We start from the raw sequence: 11,766 nt of genomic DNA, 5'->3' as shown, positions 1-11,766 counted from the left end.
TAGGGGAAAAGCCGCTTCGTTAATATAAAGTACGAACATATCTCTTTTGAGGATAATGCTTTTGATGTTAATTTGCGGTGACTGTTTCGTTCGCTTGAATGAATAGCACAATTAAGTCCTTTGAGCAAAACAGTGCAGGACTTCTACTGTTCAAATAATATAACAAACATTCTTCATAACTTTTCGTATGCCATTAATTGTTTTAGGTATAAATTGTCTTGACCTATACTCTGTTTTCTGAGCAGCATAGCAGAATATCCATTTAGGAATTTTATTCGTTTTGAAACACAAATTAGCGGGCTAAGTTATGAGCAACATGCTCCCTATTCTGGAAAATACAATGGCATTTAAACACATATTCTAGATATTCTACTTTCATATATAGAAACCATGTCTTGTCAACATTACATAAATACATTATACGACAAAGTGTACTATTTATTATTAATAGTTATTATAAGTATTGTAAAAAGTAGTAGTAGGTGTTAGATTAACATAAATTAAATTAGTAATGCGTTTTTATGGTACAGTGTACTAGCGGTAAAACGATAGTGTAGCTCTATATCTAATAGAAACCTTGGGCATATGCAAGACCCACAATGGCAAGAGCAATACCATAGAAAATACAGCAATAGACAAGTCTAAGGTAACGATGCTCATAGCCAGCTTCGACAAAGAAATAGACAATAGCAAATGCAACGAAAATCCAAGCAAGGATCATTACTGCACGTGTAGAAGCACGAGCGAATGTGTTAATACACAAGGCAGAAAGTAGCATTAGTACCAAATCCCGAAGTAAATCATGAGCACGGTTGAGCCGATTGAAAGCGTTTTGAGTCCAAGAGGGAGCTGTAGCGTATTTTGTATGACCAGTGGTTGTAGTGGTTCCAGCAGTGCCACCAATTTCGGGATCGGTAACGGCGCCAGTACGGTTAGGATCATTTGTTAGAGTAGGGTCTACAGTACCAGTTGTTGTGGTGGTAGTGGTTGCCACAGGAGCTATTGTGCTTTTATCTCCACCAAAAGCATTACGAACCCACCATGCAAGACCCCATAATACAAAAAGGGTCATAAAGGCGATCCAGGTAACACGAACATGCCAATCAGTCAAATACAGTTGAATGGGCAAAATGTCTTGCACAATCTTCATTTCTTCTTTTTGCTCCATATTAGTTTTTTATCTTTCTTATTTTTCTGTGAGATAGAAAGTAGTATTTCTATTTGACACAATTTTCTTGCGACTTTTATATCTTCCTGCAAACCCTTACCTAAAGCGCGTGAATACAGCAGCTAAGACAATTTTTTGTTTTCCCACTAAGTAAAACATTATGAAAATTTTATGCAAGCCTTTTCTATTGTTCATAATGGTAATAGATTACAATTGATGTTATCATCATCATTAAGTATTGAGACAATTTCTAAAACGTTTGACCAAACAACTGGAAAACATTGTTATGTCATTTATGATGCACTTCACTTTCCTGTTCTGGACAATTGATTTTGGTTGGTTTTTTTTTGGTTTTTTTTTTTTTGGTTTGTATAGAAAAGTTATAGATTTTTGATCGCTGGAACAAACAGATCTACGACCAAAAAGAATGGTGTAACTTCTGTCGGGAAATTTATTAATTGCATTCGTTTAATGGTAAGGGAAAAGAGCTCTATTGCTTGGAACAGAGATATTACAATCATTCTTTAAAGACCAGCAAATTATAGTTTAAGGATCACTTGTTTCTTCATAAGCTGTTTTCATTATAAGAAGTTGCTGCTGTGAGTCTATCTAATTCTTTTCTACTAATTAATTCACGAATACCGCGTAGAGCGCGTAAAACTATCAGTGCACCCTCTTTTGAACATACTTGATTATGTTCAGAACAAACAGACAAATGAATACCTAGAAGGCAACAAGGGATGCACATGAATTTGTCAATAGTTATAATAATCTAACTTTTGTACAAAAATTTCTGACTTACATAAGGGGCAGCCTGATTCGCAGACACATTCTTCAATTTGTCTTATAGAAATGTCAACCAAATTGTCAAAAAATTTGAATGCTTGTCCTACTACACCATTGGGTTGCGTCTCATACAGAGCAATACGAGCCGGTCTTTGACGTGTAGCATGAGGATTCTTGCATTCTGTGCGAAGATCAACAATAACTGAATAAGCAAATTTAGGTAGCAGTGATATCAAACAATGTGCTAAAAAAAAAGAAAATTTCCAATGAACTACAATTAGAACTGGTAACTAAATTTTTCGCTCAGTCCTACGTGGTTGTGTGTGAGCCTTACAAGCTGCATGAATAGCTGCCATAGGGTCTATACCCAGTTGATCCAGCTTATCTAAAGCTACTGCTGGCGCGTCTGCCCAAACACCATTTGATTCTACAAGGATAGGGTCCATATAAACTTCGTGTGTATCCATAATACGTCGACGTTTATCGATTCTATAATACCCAAACACAACCGTAGATACTATAACATAGTTTAATATGTCAAATCTGAGACTACGCTTTTTAAGAAAACCATATACCTCGCACTTTCCCAAGGCACACAACATTTTTTGTATCAGACACTTTCTTCGTCGAATTTGTGCTTATTGGATCCACATTTGTGTAATCCCTTTGAATTGTTGTCCAATCTACATTGGTTAAATGAACCTTAGAGTACTTTTTGTCGATATTACATTCTTCGACAAGATAAGATCGTCCTTGATGAATAAAGATGGCACCCTCATATACTTCAAACCCGACTCTGTGAACCTCAATCTCTTCCAGTATGATATTTCGATTTTCAGTAACGTCAATGACAGCAAATGTCTCCTCATTGATATTCCGTATGTTGACGAATTTTGATGGATATGGTCGATATTTTGGGTCTGGTCTATACAGCTAGAATTAATTTTTGGTAAAAAGGGTAAGCAAGTATGCGTTTGCTTTAGCTTTCAAATAGTAGCTATGTTTACGTAATCGCCAATTTTTGTAAGATGTTCGTCACAAATAGCCGGTAAACTGGTGCCAAAATATTCTTGATCTATCATTGCATGAACAGGTTCTTCCTCTGCAGCGCATTGTATATGGCTTTCAATCACTATCGAGTTTTCCAAATTTACTGTTAAGCTTTCAGGCTCCTTCTTAAATAGTTCATTTGGGTGACGCTGAGTGTTATTAAAAATTATTTGTCAGTGCAAATGCTTTAATTAGATGTATATGAGCAAACTTACAGCATAATATTGGTCTAATGGGTTTCCATCGCAAACTATCAAGGATAGGGAATCAGCATTGCGGCGACCAGACCGACCTGATTGTTGCCACTAGTTTGACAGAATTATATCGCTCAATATTATATACACGCAACTTTCATGTATCTTGTTTATTTTGTGAATAAACTTACTAAAGCAGAAATGGTCCACGGTACACCGATCATTAGAACGGCATCTAACGACCCAATATCTATACCCAATTCTAACGCATTAGTTGCGATAATGCCTAGTAACTGTCCATTGAACATTTGACTTTCGATCTTTCGCCTAGCATCAGGTGTATAACCACCGCGGTAACTCATAACCTTGTCTAATATATCCCGTCTTTGTTTTTGCTCTAACTTTTCTCTCAATTCTTTCATTAGAAGTTCACAAGTCTTTCGTACTTTACAGAAAGCTATGGTACGTATCTTATTGACTAATAGGTACTCAAGTAGGTTGGCTCCTTCGGCAACAGCTCCTCTTCGCTCGGAAAGTTCGTCCGTTGGTGTGGATAAAGCTGGATTCCAGATGACAAATTTTTTTTTCCCATGTGGTGCACCATCTACATTAATTAACTTTACATTTTCGATACCAAAAATTGTTTTCATATGCTTTCATAGATAGTCAGTATAAGCTTGTTCAAAATGCTGAGATGGGTGATAATGAAGTTACCTCGTCCGGGGTAGCTATAGTAGCACTACATGATATAAATTGAACATTATCATTCCCACTAACATGGCAAAGTCTTCTTAAGCGGCGCATAATTAAGGCGACGTGAGTACCGAACAAACCATTGTAAGTATGCAATTCTTGCGAGGAGAATGAAGAAAGAAGTGATCAGAAGAATTCCAAAGTGTATTAATGAGCGTAAATTGGTAAACCTACCATCAACAACAACATATTTTAATTTCGAGAGAAAATGCCTCCAAGATTTCATACTGGGCAAAATCGAATGATGAAGCATATCAGGATTCGTGAAGATGATACTAGAGTTTTGCCTTATGTATGGACGCTGATCTGATGGCGTATCACCATCAAACGTTGAGATCTAGTACAGGATAGGCCTTATAGCAACGATATCTTTTATCATTTAACTTAAACTATTTCTATTACCATGATATGAGATAATTTGGATATCCTTCGTATAATATCTTGAAGGGCACGCATTTGATCTTGTGCCAAAGCCTTAGTTGGAAATATATACATTGCCTTGCTCTCAATATTTTTTAGTAAGGCCTCTAATACAGGAATTTGGTAAATCAAAGATTTGCCACTAAAGCATGAGAGTTCGTTAGGAAAAAAGATAAATGCCATATTTGTAAAATTTTGTTTTCTTACCTTGCGGTTGGTGTAGATACAATGACATGTTTCCCTTCATATAGACCATTCAATGCATCTGCCTGATGCACATACAGATGATTGATGTTATTTTCAGTAAGAGCCGATTTTATTTCCTCTGACAAATGTATATCACCGTAAACCGGCTCTTCAGCTGGAAATGTTCTCTGATTATCATCAGACTCAAGTTGACCACCATAAAAACTCAACTGTTTTAACCCTGCTATAACTTCAGACATGGTTTTGGTGCCTTCATTTTCATATGGCACATTGATATCATTTTGCTCAGTGACGATATCGTGGTTTCTTAGGAGAGCAGGTATATTTTTCTGTAATTCTGCCGTTAAGTAATCTTCAATTTTAACGTTCTGATATACGGTTAATAACACATTTATCATCGATCAATTTCAAGTAACTTAATAGGTAGCATAAATTCATCATTCATTACCTTCTCCTCGCATTGTTTTATAAAATTTTCAAGAGACTTCACAAATAAATTGTTTTGGTCTTCTATCAACTTTTTAACCTTATCAGGCTTGGTAGCTTGAAATATGTCTTCTTTATTGTTTCCTTTTTTAGCAAATCCATACTTTAACCACTCATCTCCTCGATTACCCAAAGCCTGTGCATGTTTTTGCTTTGAGAATCGTTTATTTGCTCGTCGACCAAATTCAATTTCGATTGTTTGCTCAGTCAACGGGTGAAACTTCACAAAGTTAGGGATAATAACATTAATCGCAGCAAGATCTTCTAATGTCAGCTGAGGTACCGCTTTTTGTAGGTTCTGAATGGTCATGGAAGTTGTCAACCGTGCATCGCAGAAGGCGCAGAATAAGTTTAGCCTTTCAAACTTCTCTTTTAATTGCTGAAGAACGTCTGGCAAAGGCACCGAAAGTTTCTGCCTTTTGTTTTGCCTGGTACTGCTATTCTTTGTTGGTTTCTTTGACATCAGCGATCGATCGAATTCACAAAAATTGAAAGAGTAAATCAAAAAAGCAATTTTATGCAAATTTCTGCAGATAAAATGATGTAACAGTTTTATTGGTTGTTTAGCTCTAAGTTACGTGATGTTTTCTTCATACAGTGGATAGAGCACTGTTCTGTTCCTTGAGGAGAATTCATATCTGTTTGGTATCATAATTGTCTTACTGTACTAGTTCAAAGATCTTCTGCAACTGCGCTTTCCACGGTCTGTATGACATACTTCATCAGAAACCGTAAACAATCTATTGAAGCTGTAAGCAGGAACTTACTTTATTTTTCTTCTTCTTTTTTTTACGGTGGTCACTATGACCATCCTCCTCATATTCATGACCATGCTTTCTCTTCTTCTTCTAACAATAGGTGAATTTGATATAGCTAACTTAAAAGCTAGGTACTGATATTTGTGAATCTAAATACCTTTTTCTTGTGTTTCCTCTCACCATTGTGGTCCAATTCTTTAAACCAAAATCAATATTTAAATTGTATACTTTAAAAGAGAAGTTTCGAAACACTAACCATATAAATCTTTGTCTAAACCTCCAACAGTCTGTCCCGAATAATCGTCAGTATCTGCTTCGTCACTACCAAAGATTGAAGCATCAAACTAAAATACATCTCAAATAATTATTCTAGGTAAAGTCTCTCATTTTCATTTTCACTTGGACACATACGCCTGGGATGGGGCCTTCTTTTAAGGAAAATGCGCGTCGTAAGCTGTCTGCATCAAGCGGTCGAATCTCTGGTCCTGTCTCAACTGCTTGCGGATCTCGCAAAATCTTGAGCAAATATCCGTCATATTCTGTATCCAACTTGCCTATTGAAGCCAAAGAATATGTCGCGTCAGATGCTTCGCTAGTTTGTAATCCAATTCAAAGCTTCATATTACTTTATGACATACCAGGCAACTTTGCAAAGTACGGCATTAACGTTGGGTCGATTCCTCCTTCTCTGTCTGCTGATGAAAAAGGCTTAACATACTTTTCGTAGATAGGCAATAAATTATAATATGCTAAGAGATCTCTATTGCCGGTTAAAACTGCAGCTTTTTTCATTTCAGCTGGAACAGTATCAATGTTCGGCTAAAGGAAGCATACAAAGACTATGAAAGAAACAAAAAATAAGCGGAATGGACATTAAGAAAATCCTGAAGCGACCGGAACAGCCGAACAGCCACGCAATTAATTCTTGGCAGTATTAAGTAGGTGCGGTGTTATTTTGCAGAATGTAAGTGTGTCGATGAGTAATTCTCAATAATCAGTCTATTGTAACTGAATGCTGTATAGATAAACTCTTTTTTCTGAGTATGCGCGAACAGATAAATTTGCATGCCTGCCTTGAATTCAATGGAATACCGCATATCTTGGATTTTGGAAAATCAATTTCAAATATTAAATAAACATTGTAAATAGTTCAAGACCTTTAATTCATAAAAAACATGCAAAGAAATCCGGATCTACTGCCTTAACCCAATTATGGTACACTGGAACAAGTAAGATTCGGGCAACACTTTAACCTTACAGTTATTTAGATTTATCGCAGTGGCGTTGTACAATTCATTGACAGGAACTCGGTTGTCCCTACTACTTTCTTAATTCAAGTATACGCTCAGTTCTACCTCGCATTCGTTTAAAAGATCATATAATTTATAAACTACAAAATAATTCAAGTTGAGAAGTCTTGTTCGGTCTCGCTGATTCACTTAGTCACCTCTTTTAGCTAAGCAAATAATTATTTCTGATATTTAAAGACATCACATATTCAACCCTCCTATATCTAAGAGACACTTTGGTACGGAGTCGTGAATCCTGAATCCTCAATTCAATCTTCAATAGAGATACTGTATTACAGATCATGTCAAAAAGTACTAGACTGATTTTGGATATATGATTTATTAAACATGACATTACTACAGCCTTGACGCTTGCCTATGTAAATCTCATTTAGTACAGAGATTATAGTGGACTAAGTTAAATAGCGAGGCTGTAATAGAGATTTCTGATTGCCTTTACTCTAAGTTAGCATTTGGATCTCTTTTATATCATTTGGAATGAATAAATTGTTCGGAGAAGGTACGTGTCTATGACCTTGATGAGTAGTGTGAGGAGATTAGGAAAATACACATAGTCTGTTTGAGTGAATTATTGTGTATATTTGGCCTTAGTGATTATTAAAAACCACACATCTTATCCGAACAAACCAACAATTTTTTACTACTGTAGCGAAATATTTAGTCATAAAAACGCATTGAATGGATGTCTGTGTATTGTAAAGGGTGTGGTATTTGCTAGTTTTAACTATAAGATAAAGGTAAAGAATAACACAAGAGAAAATAAACACGTAAGCTTAACGAAATCAAACCACCGTCTTTATTTCTCTTTCCCAAAACAAACTAAAGAAAAAGAAAAGAAATCTAAGATTACTGCTATTAATAAAGACTTATTGTGTTTGCTGTCTACAAAATGATTGTATCGGGATCTATAGCTGACACTGATGTGTTATGGTCAGATAATACTCAGTGAATCAGAGGTTTGCGTAAAAGAATAGGTCTTCCCTTTGAATGGATAATTACTCGTCCATCCCAGAGCGGATTGATTTGTAATGTGCTATCCTGGCAGATCCAGAGTGATCATGCAGCTATATCTATAATCCAATTTCTATCGGCCACCAGTGGTGTAGCTCAGATACTGTGGGAATGATTATAGATGTTAGCTAGGAAGAGATATTCGTGCGTGGTGTTCTTTTGATTGCGTGAACAGTTGTTGTATTAATAAAGAGTGATTGAGCCTTTTTATCTCTAACCATACTTTATTTCCAGAGCAGGGAGCAGTACCGAGACCTACTATGTTCTGGTTGTTGGATCAATATATCCTACGAGTACATATATCAATCCTGCTATATACCTAAGCGTCATATAGCCATAGATAAACCAAGTAAAATATATTTCATAAAGATAACCTGTTCAGATCTTATGTGAGGTAGCTAATCTCACATAGGAATTATCCTTAATCCATATTCTTTTCTTATTTTATCTTTATTTGTCACAGTATACATTTGATCTAAGGTTCAAATGTCTTCAATCGAACACACCGCTTACCAAACGGGAACAAAGATTTGAGCAATAATCATATCTGAGATCAAGTTTTATTTTACATTTCGTTAGAGTTTTTGAATGATTTACTCATATAATATATTGCCATCGTGCCTCAAATACGACAAAGGGTAGAAATCAAGTAAAGTAATTTTGATAGCTAACGTGTTTGATGAGATAACAACTACAATACTCGAGGACGTACAACCAAGTAGAGAATACATCCCATCACGGTCTATCTATACTGTATCCAATACAGGTTATGTACAGCACAACATATAATGAGATGCAGGTCCAAGTATAATAATCACACATCGAGCATCTGAAACTGAAATTATGATTAGCATACGCGTCCTCAAAGAATATAATTCCATTAGACTTTATAAAGCAAAATAACCTCTCTACGCCAACTGAAGAATAATAAAAACACTTCAATTTTGACTAGCTCAAATACAGTTATCTGAAGCGGAAAGTGTTTACAAGAGCAAGTTATATCGTTATAGTTGAAATTAATGTTTATTACGGGTATGTTTCTTTGAATCAAAGAATGTAACAAATAATATGTTTTATAGTCAATGTTATAAGGAAATGATCTAAGAGATGTATTCCTGTAAAATGTGAACAGATCGCTGTCAATATTCCGAAGGAAACGAGTGCGATGAGTATGTCTTTTAAGTGAATATGGTAGATAAGGATGAGACATTAAATGTAAGTAAGTTAACACTTTAAGAATAGGGAAGAGTATAAGTTTATAGAACAAAAGATAATAGAGAGAAGTCTTCTTGATTTCTTCAGAAAGGTGAACATATTTATACTAATTTTTCAAAACTCATTTACTTTTGATTGGCTGTTGTATTTGAGAATCTTACAATCATGTGACGGAGTTCTAATTATTTCCACGACAATTATTTACGATCACATCGAAAATGTTATGTATATAACTTAAAAAGGAACTCAAGAGTCCAGGTTCAACTTAATAGTAAGTATTGTAAATGTGGAGAAGGGCACTGTTTATTCTTTCGATCAATATGACATTTAAATACAGTTCACTATTCTACATTTAATTCCCGCTTCACAACCTGATCTCTCCACTGAGCAATTATGAGTTCCAACCCTCTAACCTATCATATTCTTTTCTGAGTTCGAATTTTATCTTCCGAACCATCCTTTAGCTAAACCATATCAAAAAATATCAAGCCTTCTTGGCTCAGTTGGCAGAGCGTCTGCCTAGTAAGCAGAAGGTCGGCGGTTCGATTCCGCCAGAAGGCATTTCATTTTTTTAATTTTTTAATCATTTTCGTGATACGTTTCGAGAACTCTTGTGAATTATGGCTATTTGCAGCTATGGTTACAACTGGCTCTCTGATGTTCTACGATCTCCAGATAATGTCTGGCATGTTCTCCTCCAGTTGAAGCTTCCAACAGATACATACACTGAGAATTACACCTTAGAATTAGTTGGTAATATTTTGGAAACCCTTTGGCAATACCATTGGTATGTAACCATCAACAATGAAGCCTGGTCCACAGCGAATACATTACAGAGACTCCAATCCTCTGGAACTTTAAGTATCACGTTACAGAATGTTGAAAACGTGTCCCCACCAGACATTACTTAAACACTGTGATGAGTACTGTTCATAATGTGCCGCCCATGTGCCTCTTTTAGCCCCCCTTCTTCTCCTCTTATACCATTTGTCTTCAACTTTACTTTCATTTTCTGTCTTTCTGTTCAAATAAATCGCACATGAATTTAAACAAAAAAAAAAAAAAAAGTTACAACTGGGAGCCTTTCTTTCGTCTATTCAGTACATTTATTGAACTGTCCAATCAGATTGCAGCATTTACAACCAACAACTACATTTCTACATTCAAGATCTCTAGTCATCGATCAACCCATGACGATCGAATTACAAACCAAGCATGGGACTAAATAACTGGTCAACCATCGTGGCCAAAGGTTTAAAAACCAAAGTACCCCTTCCTCGAAGTCAGTTTGATATTTCAGGAAAAAAAGACTTGTACACTGTCGAAACTATTTTCGAAGAAGCTGAGGTCGCTGAATACATCCGTTCTCAGCGTATACAATCCATTGTACAGACCGCTCTCATGCCCGGAGCTGTTATATTTAACTTACCTAGCAGATTGTTTGAACATCAATCTGAAGCTTTTAAATTAGTAATTGATCAGATTGGACCGGTCGTGGGCAATTACTTTAACCTTGTATCGCTCCGTGGCAACCGTACACGCGGGGATTTGGTTTTCTATACCCGTTTTAGAGACGCTCAATGTACTCGTGTCGCCTTAGAGGAGGGTATAACGCACAACGAGTGTTCTTATCTTACCTCAAATCATCATCTCTTTCTTTGGATGTCTTATGTTTACAGGAAGTTTCCGCCTTCCACCTACAAGATCATCTCACGCAACAACAAAACAGCTACTTTCAATCTTATCTTTTTCCCAACTGCTCCGTATTATTCACTAAATATTCTGCCATTATATGCTTAAACAAAAACCTCACACTTCAAGATGCTACCGTTTCATTGATGAGCGGTGCATACGTGCATCAGTATATAATCAAACTCTACAACAAGTAGAATGCTCTATTACCAACATCTACGGCCCTGCACAATCCACCAACAGACTACCTTTTTTAGAACAATTTATGTCCTCACCATTCGCGTCTACGGGTCATGCAGGGTCACCTTCCATAATACTGGGAGATCTTAATTTAAATCTGTTGACGCTCGATGAGACCTGTGACGACCCTCGTTTTGTCTCCTGGCATCAATGGCTTTTAGAACATTTCGACAATTGCTTTTTGGCCGGTCAAACTACGTTTCACCGAGGCTCTCAAACCTCCACCATCGACTATATTTTTTGTAGCAAAAACTATCAGCCTCGAATATCCAACTGCCAACAGACATATTTACCCGCTTCATGGACAGACCACCAATTACTACAAATTGATCTACTTCCGGAAAGGCATGATATTGGCCCCGGATTTTGGCGCTTTAACACTTCTCTACTGCAAAATGATACTTTCGTAGCTTTGTTAACAGATGTCGTTAACTCCTTTTTCGCCTCTGTTGAGTCGCTTGGTGATCAAATTGCTC

At 36.3% G+C, this 11,766-nt stretch overlaps 3 protein-coding genes and 1 non-coding gene across 4 annotated transcripts; 1 reads left to right on the top strand and 3 right to left on the bottom strand.

The window, feature by feature from the left end:
- Positions 1-366: 366 nt before the first annotated feature.
- BDF20DRAFT_844119 (uncharacterized protein) lies at positions 367-1,257 on the bottom strand. The gene has a single exon (XM_053079598.1). It carries the CDS (start codon positions 1,166-1,168, stop codon positions 566-568), a length of 603 nt encoding a protein of 200 aa, XP_052940587.1. The 5' UTR covers positions 1,169-1,257; the 3' UTR covers positions 367-565.
- A 267-nt stretch (positions 1,258-1,524) lies between these two features.
- Positions 1,525-5,576, bottom strand: BDF20DRAFT_844110 (P-loop containing nucleoside triphosphate hydrolase protein). Its single transcript, XM_053079597.1, has 12 exons — positions 5,027-5,576; positions 4,579-4,946; positions 4,354-4,513; positions 4,126-4,288; positions 3,913-4,049; positions 3,390-3,815; positions 3,220-3,309; positions 2,962-3,153; positions 2,530-2,887; positions 2,289-2,471; positions 1,971-2,198; positions 1,525-1,891 (listed from the first exon to the last, which is right to left on the bottom strand). Exons 1-12 carry the CDS (start codon positions 5,525-5,527, stop codon positions 1,734-1,736), a joined length of 2,964 nt encoding a protein of 987 aa, XP_052940586.1. The 5' UTR covers positions 5,528-5,576; the 3' UTR covers positions 1,525-1,733.
- On the bottom strand, positions 5,577-6,701 carry BDF20DRAFT_844095 (uncharacterized protein). The gene is made up of 4 exons (XM_053079596.1): positions 6,461-6,701; positions 6,234-6,376; positions 6,079-6,166; positions 5,577-6,017 (listed from the first exon to the last, which is right to left on the bottom strand). Exons 1-4 carry the CDS (start codon positions 6,612-6,614, stop codon positions 5,950-5,952), a joined length of 453 nt encoding a protein of 150 aa, XP_052940585.1. The 5' UTR covers positions 6,615-6,701; the 3' UTR covers positions 5,577-5,949.
- Positions 6,702-9,846: 3,145 nt separating this feature from the next.
- On the top strand, positions 9,847-9,919 carry BDF20DRAFT_t16. The gene has a single exon. It is a non-coding gene; the product is annotated as a tRNA-Thr (tRNA).
- The last annotated feature ends 1,847 nt before the right edge of the window (positions 9,920-11,766 follow it).

Source organism: Mycotypha africana (genome assembly GCF_025528875.1).
Source record: "Mycotypha africana strain NRRL 2978 chromosome Unknown BDF20scaffold_1, whole genome shotgun sequence".
In the NCBI taxonomy this organism is placed as follows: Eukaryota; Fungi; Mucoromycota; class Mucoromycetes; order Mucorales; family Mycotyphaceae; genus Mycotypha; species Mycotypha africana.
Note: the sequence above shows the minus strand (reverse complement) of the source record. Positions and strands in the feature narration are given on the sequence as shown.

Coding starts and splice junctions, on each gene's coding strand:
- BDF20DRAFT_844095 (XM_053079596.1), bottom strand. CDS start 6,614: ATGAAAAAAGCTGCAGTTTTAACCGGCAATAGAGATCTCTTAGCATAT. Junction 6,167..6,233: donor AAGAAGGCCCCATCCCAGGC/GTATGTGTCCAA, acceptor GATGTATTTTAG/TTTGATGCTTCAATCTTTGG. Junction 6,018..6,078: donor TTTAGACAAAGATTTATATG/GTTAGTGTTTCG, acceptor TTTGGTTTAAAG/AATTGGACCACAATGGTGAG.
- BDF20DRAFT_844119 (XM_053079598.1), bottom strand. CDS start 1,168: ATGGAGCAAAAAGAAGAAATGAAGATTGTGCAAGACATTTTGCCCATT.
- BDF20DRAFT_844110 (XM_053079597.1), bottom strand. CDS start 5,527: ATGTCAAAGAAACCAACAAAGAATAGCAGTACCAGGCAAAACAAAAGG. Junction 3,310..3,389: donor CGTGGACCATTTCTGCTTTA/GTAAGTTTATTC, acceptor CTGTCAAACTAG/TGGCAACAATCAGGTCGGTC. Junction 2,472..2,529: donor GTGCCTTGGGAAAGTGCGAG/GTATATGGTTTT, acceptor ACTATGTTATAG/TATCTACGGTTGTGTTTGGG.